The sequence below is a fragment of the Nyctereutes procyonoides genome, unplaced genomic scaffold, assembly GCF_905146905.1.
Source record: "Nyctereutes procyonoides isolate TBG_1078 unplaced genomic scaffold, NYPRO_anot_genome, whole genome shotgun sequence".
In the NCBI taxonomy this organism is placed as follows: Eukaryota; Metazoa; Chordata; class Mammalia; order Carnivora; family Canidae; genus Nyctereutes; species Nyctereutes procyonoides.
The window spans coordinates 13303596-13324759 of NW_026575037.1; the positions used below are offsets into that span (position 1 = coordinate 13303596).

At 35.7% G+C, this 21164-nt stretch overlaps 1 protein-coding gene across 10 annotated transcripts in view; it reads left to right on the forward strand.

Annotated features, from left to right (window-relative positions):
* The window catches only part of ACBD6 (acyl-CoA binding domain containing 6), a 213247-nt gene that overhangs the window by 138928 nt on the left and 53155 nt on the right, over positions 1–21164 (forward strand). For 6 of the 10 annotated variants that reach the window (XM_055319242.1, XM_055319241.1, XM_055319243.1 and 3 more), the window contains one exon: positions 2135–2157. The exons of the other annotated variants lie outside the window; for them this stretch is intronic. In XM_055319242.1, coding sequence (XP_055175217.1) covers positions 2135–2157 — 23 coding nt within the window. The remainder of the gene's footprint in view (positions 1–2134; positions 2158–21164) is intronic. 10 annotated transcript variants of the gene reach the window in all.

The window sequence follows — 21164 nt, forward strand, 5'->3', positions numbered from 1 at the left end:
GATAAGAACAATCCCATTACTTGAGAAGTCACTGATTTATAATGTTATATATGGTATATCCTTTTGTACTCAAAATGTACCTTCCAAATATACATGGAATTCTCAGCATTTTGAGGGCAGAGTTCGTGCTTCAACTTTGTTTTGCTTTTAATATTGAAATTACTATTAGACTTAGACATTCTAATTAATCTTTCTTTTATGTTCCCTTGAGCAAATCAAAACTCAAAATTTCAGTAATCAAAGAACTAATAGGGTTTTTGCTATGTCAAAAACATCAATTGAAAATGAAGTTTTTAGGATTCCCTTTATATGTTCTAAAAATCTTACAATTTCAGTATCAAATACCAAATACTCATCCCAGAATGTGAACATTCGTATATAATATTTTCACATTTTAAAATGTTTTATGTTTAGGTGGTAAATCATCAAGTTAGAACAGTATAGTTAGCAAATCTGATCCTGCTGATTGTTGTTGTTATCACCATGATTTAATGTTTTCATTGGCCAATATGCGATCTGTCCCAGTGGATTATGGATTAAAAACAAATGTAATTTATATATTCTTATTCTTTGCAACTTTGGATGTTGCCTTCTTGGTGACATTCTGATTTGTATGCTTTTAATGCATTAACCAACTATAGGAAAAGTGCATTTGGCTAAAGACTAGTACTTTTCTTAGATGATGGAATGTTTTTTCTTGATCCTCTGAGATTATTAAATGTTTTTAAGTTACATTCTTGCAAATGATTGCTTTGATGATTTATACTGTAAAGAAACCCTAAAATAGCACCAAAGTGCTAAAGTACTTTGATTTTTAAATGTAAAGAACATGTTTAGAAAGCTGAAATAAAAGGGAAAACTGATAAATGAAAAGAAATAAAAAGTAAATGAGGTAATCAAAGTCAGAGAAATTGATATTGGCAGGTTCTGAATGATGTTCCTAGATGAGCAATCTTTCAAAATACTTCTTGTACATTGCTGCTATTCTTTTATTTATTATTAAAATAACATGATCCATGAGGAGCTTGGGGTGACTCTCGGCCTAGCTAATTCTAATTAATCCAGTCAGGGAGAGCAGTAGGGTAAGTGGAGCAGTCTATCGGATTGAAATTCATAACTTAATTGAGGTCAAAGTCCCGGTCTGGGAGAACAAAAGTCTTTTGCTGGGACCAGGCAGATCAATAGCAATAAATATCTGGCTTGGATACAAGTAGCTTATAGTGACAGATTATCTGACAGTGGCCAGAGGTCTTGGTTCTGTTAAGGGCAAAGTCTTGAGCATGCCATGGTTCTTGCTGATGTTCAATCCATACCCATGACTCTTGAAGAGAAGTGATACTCTCAAGAACTCTTGAAAGTCTTCTGGAATCACTATGTGTGAAACCTCAAGCGACTTCTCTTTGTTATTATCAAATGAACATTCCTTAATGATACTTTTTTTTTTTTAACAAGAGTTCCTATCACACTGCCAGTTAAAATCCAGAGGATTTGCAAAGTTAATTTATCTAACTTTTCCATCAGTAATTAAAAAAAAAAAGAGTATATAGATTGCTTTGGGGAAGGAATGTAATACAAACTCATGTTATGTTGATTTGTATATAACTGTAAAAGTTAGGACCATGTTACATTAACATTAAGGAGTTAGTATTAACCATTTTAAATGTGATAATTGTATCTTGGTTGTGTAGGCATTTTCCTTGTTTTTAGGTGCAGACTGATATATTTAGGGACAAGATGTCATGTCATCTGTAATTTCTTTAGCCTACTTCAACAAAAAAGAAAAAAATGGCAAAATGTTAACAGTTGTTAAATATGAATAATAGGTCTCTGCTTTCCTCTCTTTATAAGTTATTTTCATAGTAAAAAGTAACCACCAAAAAGAACCATAGTAATAAAAACATTAGGCTAGTGTGTTACTAGAAAAGGCTTCTCTCTGTCCCATTCTGCTTATACTTTTAATTTCTACTTAGCCTTCAAAAGCTTACTTCTTTTATACATTATGTTATTGTTTAACCATAATAGTAATAATGAATTAGTATAAGCCTTTGGCCTTCCACTCATTGTTTGTTTATTTATTATTATTATTATTTTTTTTAATGACCGCTCATTGTTTAATAAGGTTATTTCCACACAGGCTCAACTACCATCTGACTGTGGGTAAGTGAACTCTTGAGATCTATAATTGTTGGCATTGTAAAGTATAGAGAGCTACATAGTATAAATTTCATTCCCATTGGCAATCAGTTAGTCCAAATTATCATTCCTTCATGAGTATATTATTGTGGTAACTTATTAAAGTGACTTTTTGATTCTCCATAATATTGATACATCAGTCTTCTTTCAACATCGTTTATCCAAATGCTACTGCAGTATCTAAATGATTCTATGATCAAGAACCTCTGGTGATTTCTTATCTGTGAATCAGTTCTCAACTTTTATGATTGACTTTCAAAGCCCCACATCTGTGACCATACTGTTTTATCCAGTGTTCCTTATTTTATGAAGTTGCTGAGCTCACTTTGTATATCCCAGAAGTTCTCAAACCTAGATCTTCAGAATCAACTATAGATCTTTTTAAACATAAACCTTCACTCCAGAAATTATGACTTAGTAAGTGAGTTGGGGATGGCAAGTATTGGGAAGATGAGACTCTCAAATTTATAAACTGCATGTAATTCTGTAGTGCCCTGTTTGTAATTCTAAACCCTATATTCACCTGTCAGTTCTGTGGTGAGATTTAGATTTTCATTTTTTATTTATTCATGAGAGACAGAGAGAGAGAGGCAGAGCAGGTAGAGGAGGAAGCAGGCTCCCTGCAGGGAGCCCAATGCAGGACTCAATCCCAGGACCCCCACATCATGACCTGAGCTAGAGGCAGAGGCTCAACCACTGAGCCACCCAGGCACCCTATGGTGCCATCTATCTTAAGTAGGAATTAGGGCAAAATCATCAGATTAAACTAATTCATTGCTGTGATAGATCACTAGCAAGTATTTAGAATTCCTAGATAATGGTGCATTTTTAAAGGATGGATGCAAATTTAGGTGTAATCCTATGGGCTGAGCACTTGTGAATTTTTTTAGATAATTGTGTAAGCTATGTCTACATATTTGGTCTTTTTTTTCTTATAATAATCCTGAAAAGGAATTTTTTCCACATAGTCCAAAGTCAGGCAGCTGCAACATCAAGAGTCAAATCCAAGTTTTCCACTAAGAAATGAATCTTGATTGGTAAATTTTCAGTAAGTTTATCAAAACAAAGTGAAAACACCAAAGCTTTTTAGAAAATATATTTTTTCTAAGTTATTTTATTTATTTATTTATTTATTTATTCATTTATTTATTTATTTATTTATTTATGAATGAGAGCGAGCAGAGGGGAAGGGAGATGGAGGGGGGGGGATAGAGAGGGAAAGAATCTTCACCAGACTCCGTGCTGAGTGCAGAGCCCGATGTGGGCTCAGTCTCACAACCCTGAGATCATGACCTGATTTGAAACCAAGGGTTGGATGCTGAACCGACTGAGCCACTCAGGTGCCCCTAGAGAATATATATATATATATATATATATATATATATATATATATATTTTTTTTTTTTTTAGAGAATATATTTTTAAACAGAATAAACAAGGCTGTCCATGAGGTCATTTTTCAGCGTGTTTCTACGGTTTCTGCCCTTTACTCATTTTGGAACTCACCTATTTTCCATAAGTTCATGTACATACCAGAATAATAAAGCAACAACAATTCCCTTCTGATTGCAAATTTGGGGAACAAAGTTGTAGTTTTTTAATGGGTCATTTGGAAGGCAAATGTAGTCAGAGACTATCTATCCTGAGTTCAAGACAGCGTGGCAGAAACATTCCTTAACCAAGGAAGATAAAATTAAGGAAAACAACTATATATATATATAGGATATTCTCCAGTTATTTTATTTAATTGCTGTTACTGCCCTAATTGTATTTACTGTTCACCTTTGTTGTCTCTCCAGTGGATTGTAAATTCTTTGAATGCAAGGATCATGTTTTCTGTTTCTCTAATATTTCTAGTGATCCCTTGCATAATGTTCAACATACAGCACGCATGCGGTAAATATTATAAAATTATTAAAACATTAGAGTTCATTTGTAGAGAAATACCACCGCAGCTGGAACACATACACATGAAGATATACATGCACATGATATCCTTTTGCCTGTACTTTCTTCATTTACATACCACTTCTTTTCCTCCAACCATAACATCCTTTTAGACCCCCTCTTTTGAACTCCTATAATATTCGTTATCTATGTGTGGTAGAATTTTTCATTCTCTATTGTAATTATCTCCATTCTTAAGACTCCAGGTTTCTTTAGAACTTTGATATTTTTGTACTCTGAACTCCTAACACATTACTTGACATATCACTTAATATGTGTTTGAAATAAACAATGAGTAAAAATTTAGAATAGAAATAATGTCTCAAAGAAACAATATCTTTTAGAAACTTACAGAAAGAAAAAATTAGAATAGGAAAACTTGATCTTAACAAAGTGAATGCTTCAGGACTTTCATGACACATTTGGTCAATATGTGTATTCTGTGTAGAGTATTGTCTGAGTATGGCAGGCCTTAAAAAAGATGCTGTAACACATATACCAGGGACATTCTTGAGCTGTAGATGCTAAAGACTGTTCTAAAGACAAATTAGATGTATTCTTAAATGAAGGTTATGCATTATGAGACTACAATACCTATGTTGAAGTGACTTAATGCTCTTGACAGATATCTTGGCAGTGGACTGGTTTTGTTTCATGTTGCTTTTACTTATCTTCTTCAAACAGTTCTTTATTTTTTAGAATTACAGTGTTTATTTTAACATACTTTTTAAAACATGGATGGATTGAAAGATATGTAGAGAATCTCTTAACACTGTGCTGGAATGTATTGGTTTATGACTAGAGCAGAAAGAAGAAACAGCTGAGATGTAGGATAATCATGTCTCTTATTTATCCATTCCCAACATGTAAAATTTACATTTACTTTGTACTTTTAAACATCGTCCACCAGAAATGCAATTGGCCTTTAGAGACACCAGTTGAATTAGCCCAGTTCAAAAAGAAAGAAAAGAAAGAAATAGCCCAGTACACTCCCAGGACCCAACCCAGGGTCCTGTCCCAGGACAGGGCAGGTCTTGCTGCTAGTATGCGCCCCTAGGCTGGAAGGATGGGCAAGGGATAAGTGAATGGAGATGGAGGAATGGACTGAGCTTCGACATGGTTGCTGAGGTGTCTCTACTCATGTATGTGAAGCCCTTTGTGATGTAGGATGGAGCCAGGAGTTGGAAAACAAGGTCCTAGAGATCTCCATTTGTACTCTTGCCCTGGGCGCACACAAATGTCGGAGGAGGCCTACCTACCAGCTTGGTGGTTTTCACAGTATTCTGTAAATCCCCACAGAGATACCTAAAAGTTTCCCTCCATACCTCAATTTTTACCTGTTTTAAGATTATGCTGCTTAATATGATTTTGTTTTAAAAAAGAAGTCCCCTATAATGGATTATGAAGGTAAAGATCAAGTCTAGTCCTCACTGTATACCAAGCCTTTACTAATATTTAAGTCCTGGGAGCTTTGAAGGTTTTTTCCTACATATCTGTTGACTAATAAAACAAATGTATTCATCCTCTTGTGCAAAAAAAACCTCTACATCTCCAAAAAAATGAAGGCAGAATTTTCTGGGTCAAAAGAGATAGACATGTCACTGCAAAAGAAGCTGAAAATTATGAACAAAGACAATGGAACCAATATTGAAAAATCAAATATTTTTATGATTTTTTCCATTCTGCAAAATCTATTTGTATATGTTAGCTTGTTTTTTCCTTACAAGAGTCCTGTGTGGCATTGTTCTCATTTCACAGTTGAGAAAATTAAAGCTCAAAGACATTATGTGAATTGCTTGAGGACACAAAGCTAGTAAGTACAATAACCAGAGTTCACACTTCAGTATTTTAACTGCAGATTCCATGCTGTTTTCCTGCATTGTGTTGTCATCATTCTCTATCACAGACTCAGTGCTTTTAGAATTCACAGCCATCTGATGTATTTTGTGAAGATTATAGTAATAAGTTCTTCGTGTCCTTAATATTTTCCTATTTATAATGAAATTCTTATATGTAAACATCATTTAGTTCACTGGGTGTTCCCCTTCAGTGTGACTTTTAATCCATGTTCCTATTTTCACAGCTCACAGTTTTCCTTAATAAGTTTTTTTCTGTCGTTTTCATACTGAATAATCACTTCTTTTGCTAAGTTTGTACCTGAGAATAAACAACTGGTTCACAATACAGTGTGAATCAAGTTCAAATTACTTTGAGTTCAGAGAACACCCAGTGTCCTCTTATTTTTACATCTAACTGAATTATAGGACACTGTCAAAGTGTTATGACCTGGTATAGTAAATTGCTCCTTCTTAATGGTTCCCTAGCTACATTCTCTCTTGCTATTGCTGTAAACCAGAAATTGTTGACATCTTCCACTATCGTAAGCTGGAAGACAGAAGAACTGCTTAGGCAATCCACCTTCTTCACCATAAAGATTTCTGAACATCTTAGCTACCTACAGTTGAATCACAACATTTTGTACACTTTAAAGTTGATTGTGTCCTCAGATTGAGCTAAATTTGTAATTCTGTAACTTTTTAAAAAGCCAAGCAGGGCAGCCTGGTGGCTTAGCAGTTTAGCACCACCTTCAGCCCAGGGCGTGATCCTGGAAACCCGGGATCGAGTCCCACGTCGGGCTCCCTGCATGGAGTCTGCTTCTCCCTCTGCCTATGTCTCTCTCTCTCTCTCTCTCTCTCTCTCTCTCTAATAAATAAAATCTTTAAAAAAAAATAAAAATAAAAAGCCGAGCAGTTCTTCCTCATTGAACTCAAGAAAAGGATGAGTCATCTGCCTTAAAAGAACTAACTTGTTTGAATGTTGAATGGTGGCTCATTAATAATTTCTGAGATTTATTACATAGATGTATGCGTGTTATAAAATTTATTTGGCTATGCATGGTGTTGCTGAGTCTGAAATATTCTTCTAAATGTCATGTTAAGAGACCAAATTAAAGATGAAGGAATTACACAAAGTAACAAAATACCCCCAGATGAAGCAACAGAATAAGGTCTAGAAATTGTCAAGATTTCTTTTTTAATGATCAAACTGATATACTCAGAGTAGTTAATAATGCTCAAAATGGGGCAGCCCCGGTGGCGCAGTGGTTTGGCGCCGCCTGCAACCGAGGGCGTGATCCTGGAGACCCGGATCGAGTCCCACGTTGGGCTCCCTGCATGGAGCCTGCTTCTCTCTCTGCCTGTCTCTCTCTCTCTGAATGAATAAATAAATCTTTAAAAAAAATGCTCAGGGATCCCTGGGTGGCGCAGCGGTTTAGCGCCTGCCTTTGGCCCAGGGCGTGATCCTGGAGACCCCGGATCGAATCCCACGTCGGGCTCCCGGTGCATGGAGCCTGCTTCTCCCTCTGCCTATGTCTCTGCCTCTCTCTCTCTCTCTCTCTCTGTGTGTGACTATCATAAATAAATAAAAATTTAAAAAAAATAAATCTTTTAAAAAAATGCTCAAAATGATTTGTCTATAAATGTTTTTAGAATATTTATGGACACATATCCATATACACATGTAGAGAGATTGATTATGCCCAAATATCATCTGTATAAAATTTGATGATTATCATGGACCATAGATGAATATTGAGATTGCATTGTAGTGTTGATCTTGCAAAAGCCAATTTAATGCTGACACTTATAGTAACAAGAATATAGTCTATAAAAGCCAGAGCAAATATATTCATAGCAAACTCTAATCAATATAAGGCTCAAATTTTAGATTTTTGTATTTCAAAAAGATTGATAAATTTGAAAAAGTCTAGAGAGGGATTTTTAAAAATCAGTAATTTGAATATGGAGTTTTTGAGAAAAGTCTCTTGGTCACAAACCGTCATGGGTCACACACAGCTCAAAGATCAGTTTTTGTTTAGCACTGATAGTGTATCCATGGTTTATTTATAATTAACTGCCAATAACTGCTAGTTAATTTCACATAAAAGTACAGAGTTTAGGATTCTCTTGAAAAATTTAACAATATGGTAGTCACGGGCACATTCCCACATAGCAGCCATCAGCTAGAGTTGAGTAGCTACTGCCCTCTGTTGATAGGCCTTGAGCTCTCCAGTCCTCATCACCCCACTGTTGCTTCCCTAACCCAATTAACCTCACTCTTGTATTTACTGCCTGAAGACTTTTGAAGGGCTTAAAGAAGCTTGTGTTTAGAAATACCTTAAGTTTGGAGTCAGGTTACCTGTATTCTAGTTTCTATTCCGCCACTGGCTGTATTTGACCCTGAATAAAGCCTAATTGTGAAATCTTAAAGGTAGAAAGGAATTTAAAAATCATGTGGTTCAACTTCCCACCTAATGCGAGAATTCTCTCTGCTAAATTTCCAAAAGGTTAAGCCAGGTAGCCTCTGTTAGAACATTTCTATTTACTTTATATAGGCTATTCCAATTTCAAAAGCCCTAATTAGAAATTTCTCCTTCATGTTGAATCTTAAGTCTGCCTATGTGTAATATTAAAACTCTATATTATATAAGGTATCTTCCCATTAGTACAGAATGGAACGGAACTGTAATCACAATAAGTATGACATGAAAGACAAGATAGTAAGTAGATAGATAGTAGTAAGTAGATAGACACCTTCCTACTTCCTTTTATTTAAAAATGTAGTTTGTGGTAAAATATGCTAGGCCATCAAATGACTGATATTATAGCAAAGGAGTATACAGACATAAATATTATTAAAAGATTAGTCAGATTTTAGCCAGATCAGTTATAGAGTTTAATTGTAGACTTAGTAGCCAGTCTTTATTATATCATGCTGTAAGTATTTGCCATCTCTTTAAAAAAAAAAGAAGAGGAGGAGGAGGAGGAGGAGGAAGGAAAGGAGAGGAGATTTAAAGGTACCTTGTATTCTTGTTGGTATAATGGCATTTATCAGTGTGTTCATACTTTTTAATTTTCCAGGACTTGTAGACTTAATCCCATGAGCTCACTTCTAATATCACTAAAGGGTATGAGCTGCCTATGTGGTTCAGGCTGCCACTGAGGGTTTCTCCTTCCTGTGGAGCTTTCTAATGGAATTCAAGGTTCTCTCTAAGGGTAAGCATTATGAAGCCTTCCCAGGCTGCTTGAGAGGAGGAAGTGCACCAGAGGTTCAAGGACACACGCAAAGTTTAATGTGCACAAACATGCTCCTGCTCTTGCTTGCTCTGATTGGCAAGGTTAACTCTGAGAGCCGCAGCTTTTTACAGTGATTTGATTAGACCCACCACTTTATTCCTTTCACTTTCCCCCCTCCCCTTCAAGCACCAAGCCACCACCTTCTTTGTCTTTGTGGTCTTTGCTTTGCCAGTTACCTTTTCTCTCTCCTCTTTTCCTGATCTTGTGTCAAATTTTGGCATATTTGAGAAAGAGAATAAGGAATTTGTAAAAGTAAGGTAACTTGCATCATTGAAAGTTTTGGTGTGCAAGATTTCCATACTTACGTTTTCTACACATACAGTTTTCTAAAATTCCAAATCCCTTACCTTCACTTTGACTTATTTGATGACGTAAGGAAAGAACTATCACTTATATTATCAATTCACTTAAATTGATCAAATTCCACAGTCCTCTCTCAAGCATTAGTTTGTATATAATGAACTCCTTTCATAGCAGTTAAAAAAAAACTTTAAATTATAAAAACTTCAACCACATGCAAAGTTAAAGGGACTAATTAACATACTTCCATGTACTCATTAGTGGGTTTCAGCAGTTACCAGTTCATGGCCAGTCTTGTTTAATCTGTACTGCTACCCCACAGCAGTGCTCTTTAACCTTTTTAGGAAGAATACTAAGAAAGCTGTGACCACCAGAGAGAGAAGACATGCATGTATTTTTGCAAACAATTTTAATAAGTTCATACACTTGTTAAAGCCCTTTCATAGATAGGTTCATATCCTATGAACCTGAGAATCCAGAATAAGAATTCCTGCATTCCAGCAAAGAGAACACTAAGTTTTCTCAACATTTCCATTCACCTGAATGTCAAGTTTGGGGATTAGCGTAGGTTCTCCTATGAAAACAGTTGTAAAGTTAAGCCAATAGTAGGGTCTTTTGATGATCAAAAATTCATTATAGACTCTGAATATATTCCCTTACTCCCATGATCAGCTTCCTTTCTCTTGGGTTGCTTATTAGTTTGTCTTTTTATAATCAGTAATGCATTTATCAATGTTGACAGATTTGGAAGACATTCAACGACTCAACTTTCAAGGCCTGACAAATTTAGAATTTCATCTAAAGCTTCTGAGTCATTATTGCTAATAGCTAAAAAAGGAATACTACCTTTGTCTACATGTAAAGGATAGAGTGACTAACACCAAAACACATTAACTTGTTCAGAACTTAAGTAAAAAGATGGAGTTCCCATAAAAGAAGATACTAACTTTTGAATACTAAGTTTAATTTAATAATTAAGGCAGATTAATTAAAAGTAGGAATGGCTGATTGTACATGACACAAATATAATCTTTCTTTTTCTCAGCCTGCTTCACGTTCTTCTTTTGTCATCTAGCACTTCACTAAGCCTCTCTCTGGAACTGCTGTGGTCACAGGGTGGACTCAAAACACCAGCAGTTAAAGTGGTATTAGCAGCCTGCATGGCTTTCTTACTGAATAGTCCCATTGTTGAACCCCACATCCTCTGGTCCTGATGTGACCTAAAAGTATATTTTAGAAGCAGAGAATAAAAAAAGGAATAGTTGACATAATTTATTTATTAGTCATTACATTTCGAAGTACTAGGTGTTTTGTCTTTAACATAGTTTCTTACCTTCTCTCTCCATCTTTTGCTGTGGGGAGCTAGGGAATAGAATAAGGCATTCTGTTTAAGCATTTTGTATGGTTACAAATATTTATTAATCTGATAATTCAGGAAGGGAACCACACTCATTTATAGGTAGTCTTTTTTTTTTTTTTTTAAAGTCCTCTCTTCTGGTATTCCCTCTGTAACATTTTGTTTTGTGCTTATAAGTACTTTTAATATTTTATTTTATTTTATTTTATTTTTTACTTTTAATATTTTATTAAAGAGGGAAAAAATCAACCAGAAAACCCCTCATAATATTGACTGGTTAGATCTATTTGAAAAATACACCAAAATATATGATCATAGAAGCTAAATATAGACCACTTTATTATTATGTTTCTAGAGAAATTTGCAATCCATATAACATATATATCAACTTTTTTTATTAGTTGGTTTATAGTATTTTGAAAGTTATAAAAAGGTGAGGTTTTACCCCATTACAGATTGGGAATACACAGTGTCACTCTGCTGTATAGTCCCTCTTTCTATTGGAAGACTGTTGAAGGCCTAATTTCTGTGCTGTCCTTTGGGGTTGACTTTGTTCAAGGCCAGATTCTTTAACAAATTTTTCAAGAAGCTCAACACAAAAATATTACTTATAAAAGGATTTACCATCATTTTCAGTACATTTTAAAATATTTTCTTTTTTAAAAATGTTCTTACAATTTGCTTCAAATATTTTACAGATTCCATTATGATTCATTTGTTTGCTATCTGGATGCAAGTTGAGTCCTCTGTTCTGTTCTATGAAGTGGTGCCCCGACCTCTCTCTATAGAGAAGCCCAAGCATGTCTAAGCACTTGTTTAAAAAAAAAAAGTTGCCTGTAACAAAAACTATCCCCACCTACAATTTATTAAACCTTGACATACTGCATTACTTAAGAGTTCTCAGAGAAAATTAAAACCCTTTTGACTGGGTTTTGCAATGCAGGGAAATTTTTAGTGACATTTAAAAGGCTTCTCTTGTGTTCCTCTAATGGGATAAATAAAAAAGGCTTGTTTTAGCCCAGCAAATGGGGGGACAATCCAATTTCCTTGATTCCATCAAGACACTCTTAAAGCATTAGCCTGTACCGTAAAAAAAATTCAACTGACCCCCTTTGCCTGATGGCTTTGAAAAGTGTCCTGATGTGTAGGTATTTGCCCACCACAGCATACTTGGTTATTGCTCTTCCAACACATCCGTTGATGGAAAAAATCTTATGTGAAGCTCCAATAAATGTCAGTTTATGTTATAGAACTATAAAAACAGTGCACCAAACTATAATGGTATCTCTGATAGACAGCCTTTCACTGGAAGATGGAAAGAAATCCTGTCAAGTATGTTTAAATTTTAAAAATTCGGAAGAAGATAGATCATTTAAAATAATACTTTAATAAACTTTTAATGGCATTTGATTATTTCACTATGGTTGATAGTTACTTCTATTTGTCCAAAAGATGGTGCTTATTTACAGAGAATATATGTACTAGTATAGAACAATGTTTCCATGTTGGCTAACATTAAAATCACCTGGGGCTTGTTAAAACAAATTGTTAGGTCAGGCCCCCAAATTTTGGGTTTAGAAGGTTTGGGGTAGGAGCCTAATTGCATTTTTAGTGAGTTTTCTGATGAAATTGATACCACTGACCTGGAACCCACACTTGGAGAACCACTGGCCTAGGGGATAAGTGAAAAGAGATGCTCACCTCTGGATCACTGATTCAAATTTTGAATCAAATTATTTAGTCTAAAAGTTATTATCATTTGAGAGCATTCTTAAGTGTGAAAAATGTGTCAATGGATATCAATATAATCTTGACTAGACAAGCATGTATTTGACATTTAGCCTCCTCCTTGGCACTCTTTAAAACCCATTCTTGGGCAGCCCCGGTGGCCCAGTGGTTTAGCACCTGCCTTCGGCCCAGGGCGTGATCCTGGAGACTCGGGATCGAGTCCCACGTCGGGCTCCCTGCATGGAGCCTGCTTCTCCCTCTGCCTGTGTCTCTGCCTCTCTCTCTCTCTCTCTCTCTCTCTCTCTCTCTCTCTGTGCCTCTCATGAATAAATAAATAAAATCTTAAAAAAAATAAAATAAAAAATAAAATAAAAGAAAATAAAAATGATTCTTGTTAAAAAAATAATAAATAAATAAAATAAAACCCATTCTTAAAGAGGGAAAGACATAAAGACAGAGCTTTCATTTCAGAGACACACAGAAGAAAAAAGTGTGGGTGCCTGTGTTAGTTAAAAGAATAGAAACTGAACATAAGTTTTTTTATAACCTGTTGCATAATAATAGGCTGTCTTTTATTGTGTCTTGATATTCAAAAATTTTTTACCAAGAACTCTGCCTTTAAAAAAAAATTTTTTTTATTTTTTTTAAAGATTTTATTTATTTATTCATGAGAGATGCAGAGGGGGAGGAGAAGCAGTTTCCATGCAGGGAGTCCAATGCGGGACTCAATCCTGGGCCTGCAGGATCACGCCCTGGGCTAGAGGCAGGTGCTCAACCCTGAGCCACCCAGGTGTCCCAGAACTCTGCCTTTCAACTATGTAAACAAAACAGAAAACAAATGCACCTGTGAGGTAAATAGGATACAACAAAAAGAAAAAATCACCTTTTGACAAGAAACTGTAGCAGAGATTAGTTGGTATCCAAAAATCAGAGAAGCAAAATCAGAATAAAAGAGGCTTAGAGACATGGGATAGAAGGTGATCCAGTACCCAGTCTCATTTTATCCTGGTGGAAGAATAGATCTGATAATAAGTACATGTGTATCTGTTCTTAAAATGTCTGAACACTTGTAGTAATTCATAATGTACCTATTGTTTCACAATTCCATTTTCTTCTATCAGTCTAAGTAAATTCCATCCAAAATGCTTTTCATAAAATATTACATAGTATTTGCATAACACCTTATATTTTTAAAAGGACTTCTACATACATTGATATCATGTTATCTTCAAAGCTATTGTTTGTCTGGCTTTTAATGGTTTCCTTTTTAAGTCTTGGAAATACCATGTAATAGAGATACAGAGGTGGGCCCCGGAGATGTGTCTGACCAAAAGAATACTCTTTATTATAAATATTCTTGTTTTATTCATTGGCACTGTCACCCTTTAAAAATATTTTTTGTATTTGTGGCTAGCTTTGAAACAAATGTTAGTGTTTTTAAAGAGTTATCAGTTGCTTTGTGCTTCCTTTGGGAGTCAGGGTACTACTATCTGCATTACTTAAAACTCAGTTTGAAAATAATTAAAGGTGACTTTGAAATTGCCACGGGTTAAATGAATGGAATCAGGTAATCAGCACTTCTCCAGAGCCCTCTTGCATTTCCCTAGAGCCCTCTGAGCCCTACATTTTTTGATTCCCTTCCAGCACCAACTTTCTTATTTTGGTTTGTTTTTTGCCCCCAGCTAGGTATAGGAAATCAAGCCAATCAGTAGTGCCCCACATTGTACCAGGTACTCTTCTGCTAACCTTTCCTGGTGGTGCAGTGAGTACTGAAAATGGAGTCCAGAGAAGTCTGCATGGAGGAGGTCAGTGCAGAAGTGGTAGCAGTTAGTCTCTGCTGCTCTGATATCCGACAGCTGGTCCCACATGGGCCTGCTGCCAGCAGTGTCTTTACAGGCTTTGTGGCTGAGATTATTTAAAGGAGATTAATCTCTCTAAACCCCTTATATTTTAATTATTTCTGTATGTATTTATAAGACCCGCAGTCTGCTTGTTTCAGGGCACAACTGTCCAAGCCCTTGTCTTTAACCTGGTTTCCACAGTCAGACAAGTATGCCTCTGTTACCACAAAGGGTACACCATTGATTTGATTTTCCTTGTTATTAAAATTAAGGGTTGTTTGGGTTTTGTTTTTGTTTTTTGTTGTTTTTTAGTTGTTTTTTGGCTTCTACTTGATATTAACAGTACTGTTTTTTGAAAGAACTGAAAATATGGCTTATTTTTAGAATATCTGCTAAAATGCTGTTGTGTATTACATGATAGGAATTGGAAGTTGTAGACATGTAAAAAATGAAAACCTCTGGATAATACTAAAAACAGTAGGCTTTTTAGGATATTATTTTTTAAAGATGGGTTAGTAGATGTGCCTACCATGGTTTCCAGTATTGTCAGCTAACTTTATACTTGACCGGGGCACCTAGAACAAACACTTATCCCTCCCCAGTTTATGTTATTGAGGGCTATAAAAATTTCCTCTGAACTTAAGAACTCACACAGTATGAAGGAACAAAAATGACAAGAGTTTATGAGCTGTTATTCTCCATGGCATTAAGCATCATGTCTCCAGCCACCATGGAAGTGCTCCTAATTGTTTAACATCCGGGGAAGCAGTTCTGCTTCCTCATGCACTCTATTGCTCCTTCTTCCAGATAACTGGGGAAAGAAATTTTTTGGAGGTTGTCCTCTTGTGTGTCTTCCAGCTTCTAGGGAACCTCTAATAGGACCTGTCTTGATTCAAAATGTGTTCATATTTGTTCCTTCTAAATGTTTGTTTCAGGTTTATTTTAGTACAAAGTTATTTTTAGAGACTGTCCTTTCTCCTCTTTGTTGGATTTCTTCATGCTTAACTGAATGAACATTAACAATATATTTGGAGATGGGAGAGGGATCTTGGTTGGCCAAAATATTAGGAGCTAATGTTTTATTATTCAGATTCAGTGATAACTGTTACTTGTAGTCTAAAAGTGAGAATTAGACATTGAAATTTGAAAACTTGCCATTTCTCTACTTATTCCATTTGTATATAGGACATAAGGTTAAGTCTTAATTTTGTTGTTTGACCTACTGTATTTCTTTCGACAAGTTATTTAACCTTGCTGAACTTTAATTCCTTATTTATAAAATGGAGCAACTAATGCCTATCCTACTTACTTCAGGATGTTATTCTCATATAAGTTGGTCTATGTGGAAGTGTTCTATAAAATAATATGCAACTGTAAATTTCTGTTTCCTTGAAAGAAAAGCATTTTATAAATTAGGAAAGATCTGTGGGAGGCTAGGTAGTATAAAGATCTTTTACACTATCACATTTTGTGAATATTTTTTATTGGTGTTAGTTGAGCTTTTTTCCTGTCTCCTTATAAAAAATATATTTTCTTCCCTGTACTTTTTACTTTTCAAAAATATTCTTTAACCTAATGGCTGTTATGGAAGCATGTATTACCATAAAGAATTAGATTATAACCTAATGTAATATTATAATACTAATAATATAAATGATAATCATTATATAATATATTCTCATATTTGCACTGATCTAAATTTCCTACATATACAATGTTAATTTTTAAAACTATGACAGTATTCCAAATCCTGTTCAGAATTAGGGAAATCCTTAGTTAGAAATTCTTATCTGACTTGAAGATAATTAGAATATGCTTCAAAGTTTTAAATAAAAGAATAAGGACAGTGTTGCAAAAGAGACAGGAGACCAGAAAAATTATTAGGAAGGCTCTTGTGGGAATTAGTAGATTAGGAGGTTAGGACCTGGATAGGATCCATTACTGTAGAAAAAGAAAAAATCAGAGATATAGTGCAGAGGAGAATTCAATCAACCTCACTTGATGAAAGACAATATGAGAGATAAAGAAAAAAGATAGAAGTTGAATATGACTCCAAAGCCATGAGCAAAAAAGATTCCTCTTTTGACATGGCTAATTTTAGGTGGCTATCATGAAATCCTTGAAAAAAAAAGTCCTAGAGAAAAAGAAAAGCCAATAGAGGACATTTGTACACACAGAGATGTTTTCCCAAAAGAATAATAACAGATTCTAAGAGATGGCTGAATCTTAATCTTAACACCTCCGAATACTGAAAAACTTCTATTTAAACATGAAGACATACAAAGAAACCCATAAAATGCAAGCAGTATTTAAGAGCATAAGCTTTGGAACAAGAGACTTAATTTAAGTTCTGGCTTTCCTGCTAACAAATCATGTGACCTCATAGAGACACTTAACCTAACCAAGCTTCAGTTTCTTCATTTGTGAAATGAGATAATTTAATACGTACTTCATAAGGTTGCTGGGTGGATTAAATAAGAGAACACATGTAAATTGCTTAGTACAGTAAACAGATTAGCCACTACCATCATTGTTTTTATTCTCAACTGACTGTTACGCAGTTCTAATAGGTGACTTGAATGAAGATTTTGATTCTTATTCTTAATAAACTTGTATCTGAAATAAGACCTTTTTTAATTGATTCTTTGTGGTACAGTCATACACAAAAATTATTAAATTACAGTAGGGCTGGGAGGTAGAGGTTGAGTAGGAGAATAAACTAAAGGTAACATTTGAGAACTCTATTCCCCTTAATGCAACCATTCATTCCCCTTAATAAAATCAGTCACTTATTCCAGAAAAATAGTTCAAAATAGTTTTATCTTTGAATGTATGGGTTTTTACTTTTCCTCCCCTATGCTATGTCCTATTTTATGAAGTCCCCCCAAAAAGCAGTTTATTTATTATTTCTTTAGGAAACCCAAGAAAGAATTTAGGCAGCAGTACTAATATGGGCAGTGAAACTGAAGGAAAAACCTTTCCATGTTTTTAAACATTTTCTAAAACTACCCTAAAAGAGGTTGAAAGTATGTGGGTGATGATAAACCACCATTTGATGATGATCATAGGCAAATAGTTCTGAAGAAATTATAGTACTAAAAACTGAGATTGTAGCTTCAAGGCCAATAGAGGGTTAAATCTCTGAGCTGTAGAAGCAGATTGTGTTTTCCTTTTGTGATCTGGGCTGACAAGACATCAGTATTCTATTCATCTGTTGGGAATTAGGCTGTTAATCCAATCAATGACTCTTGAGTGAGCTGTGGCCTACCTCCCCCACTGGGGAACAATCGGATCAAACTGCAGATTGTTTAAGAGCACAGTGCTGTCCTCATGTCAGGTGGAATTCTCAAATGTTCCCTTGTGAATTGGGGATAGGGAAAGCTGTCTTGGCCCATTTATCCTGCTCCTTAAATAACCAGGTATCTGCCTCATCCATAGGAAAGCATTTGGCAATAGTGACAACAGGAATGCAATAGAAATCCATTAACTTTAACTCACAAAAGTGTGGGTGAAAGGAAGGAATGTCTTCAAACACCCCACAAAACAACTTATATAAAAGTTTTTTTCACTTTATTCATATTTTTTGCTACTCCTTAAACCCTAAATCATTTTTTCTGCTGGGCCTTTTTTTTTTTTTTTTTGGTTGTTTTGTGTCACTGAATTTTGTTAACCTCCATGAGCTCTTTCTCTGTATTTACCCTGCCCTGCCTATATTTTTATAAGTCAGCAAGGTACAGATAAATTTTAATATAGATTATGGGAACACTAATTAAATAAAATTCTAATTTTAAAATATCTGTCTCTGAGGAATGCTAATTAAATAAAATTTTAATTTTAAAATATCTAAGTCTGAGCATACATAATTTTGACATCTTTTGCAGCGTAGCAAAATTTGATTTCTAATTACTGATTTAATAGTCCATTAAGAACATTTGGAAATTATTATTGAACTGATTAGATAGATGTTCTGAGTTGCAGTTACCTTCTATGAAATGCAGTCCCAAATTTTTCCATTCAAACAGCAAGGTGACTGAGCTATCATAAAGCAGATATCCAAAATGGCAAAAAGAGAGTCTCAAAGAAGGTACTTTGGAGAGTAAGTACTATCCAATCTGAATGCAAACTTTAAAGAATAATTTAAATTTTATTGTTTTTAAAAATTTTATTTTTTCCTGTCAATATTACATAAGAGTGTTCCCCTCCAGATTCCTCAATCTGCTATATTTACCCATCCATTCTCTGAACATTTAGTGTGTGTCTTTTATAAGCCCAGGCTTCTCCTAAGCGTTAGAATTAGCACAGTGAACAGGACAAGGTCCGCACTCTTTGGGAACATAAATTATAGTGAAGGAAACATACCAAAACAAACAGGTAAAACAGTATTAGGCAAGTGCTAAGAGATAAACCAGATTGGTGACTTTGAACAAAGTAGTCAAGTAGTTCTTTACTTGAGGAGATTGTAGTTAAACTGAGACATCAGAAGAGAAGTGGCTGTAAGTCATGCCCCAAATCCCTGGAGCAGGAATGAACTTTACCAAGAACAGACCACTTATATGTACACTGTTCTTCTGGTCATTGAGTTTCAGGCCTGGCAAAGCATCTGAAGTTCCTTAGGAACTTTCCTTAGGAATTTTATTTCCTTAGGAAATAAAGATATCTGGGGATCCCTGGGTGGCTCAGCGGTTTGGCGCCTGCCTTCCCAGATCCTGGAGTTCCGGGATCAAGTCCCGGGATCAAGTACCACATCAGGCTTCCTGCATGGAGCCTGCTTCTCCTTTGTCTGTGTCTCTGCCTCTCTCTCTCTCTCTCTCTCTCTCTCTCTCTCTCTCCTCTCATGAATAAATAAAATCTTAAAAAAAAAAGGAAATAAAGATATATGAGCGCGCGCGCGCGCGCACACACACACACACACACACACACACACACACACACACACACACTGCTGAGTCAGCAGGGCCAAGGGGGATGGAACCTGTGTATATAGGTATATAGTACCCTGATAGTATTGAAAACCTACCTCTAGCAGGTGTAGGTAGTTTCTTCCCTTAAACACATGACTTATTTACCTATTTTCATCTATGCCTTTGCTCATGTTTCATACCTGTAGTGTCTACCCTTACCCTGTCATATATGCATCCACTCCCATCCTCTCAAATACCATCTGCTTGCTCCTCAAGACCCCTTTTTCAGTAGGAAGTACAGAGTAGTACTAATAAAGTATTTTTACCAAAATACTTTTAAAATATGCTTAACCCCAATCCAATAAAAACCTAATTAAAAATATATGTGATAATGACATGATTGACATCAAAAGAAAGGAAATTGGCAAATCTAAACTGTGGGACATTCTACTGAACAACTAACTCTGTTACAAGTCAGTGGCATTTAAATGAGGTCAGCTCTAGGTGGAAAATATTTAAGAGATCTAACAATCAGATGTAGCATGGAGCCTTGTTTGGATCCTAATACAAATCAATTGTAAAAAGACCGTTTTAAGCCAATCAGGAAGCTTTGCTGTTGTGATGATAAGAATACATTCACATGTTTTTTTTAGAGTTTCATATTGAGATATGTGGGGAGAAATGACATAATATCTGGAATTTCTTTAAGTTATTTCCGTAAGAAAAAAGAAACAGCAAAATCATTGTAGTTGTTGAATCTGGAAGATGAGTATATGGAAATTCGTATTTTCTATTTTTGTGTATGTGTACAATTTTTCATATAAAAAATGTTTAAAGTGGGAGACGCGGGGATCCCTGGGTGGCGCAGCGGTTTGGCGCCTGCCTTTGGCCCGGGGCGCGATCCTGGAGACCCGGGATCGAATCCGACGTCGGGCTCCCGGTGCATGGAGCCTGCTTCTCCCTCTGCCTGTGTCTCTGTCTCTCTGTCTCTCTCTCTCTCTCTCTCTCTCTCTCTCTCCCTCTGACTATCATAAAAAAAAAAAAAGTGGGAGACGCCTGGGTGGCTTGGGACACCTGGGTGGCTCAGCGGTTGAGCATCTGCCTTTGGCTAAGGGTGTGATCCTGGAGTCCCGGGATCAAGTCCCGCATTAGGCCCCCTGCTTGGAGCCTGCTTCTCCTATGTCTCAGCCTCTCTCTCTTGTTGTTTCTCTCATGAATAAATAAAATCTTTTAAAAAAATGTTTAAAGGACATGCATGCAGTCTTTACGTTTATCTGAAGAGAGCATGAATATTTAAAGGTTGAGAAATATAATACGGCACCATTTTGCCTTACCAAACTGATAAAGGTTAGTCACACTATAAAAAGATACTGCTGTCACTTCTCAGCCTTTTGGCTAAGATCAAGTGTAAAAAGATGCTGCTCAAAAGGATTTATCAACAAGTGCCATAATTCCCCATTGCATTTAGAGTATGATTTGATGTGCTCCTTGCTATTGCATAAAATGAGACAAACCTCTAATTCCCAAGACACTGTTTCACAGTTTTTAATGCTGTGTTCCACTGAAGGAATTCTTTGTTTAATCAATAGGATTTTTCTAGCACATAGAATATTCACATTTTTAGAAAAATAGTGATTATCTGGCCTCCAAATACAGTGAAGGTTAAAGCAACTTTTAAAGTTTAGTAGAACAGGGCAGCCCCGGTTGCACGGCAGTTTGGCACCGCCTGCAGCCTGGGGTGTGATCCTGGAGACCTGGGATC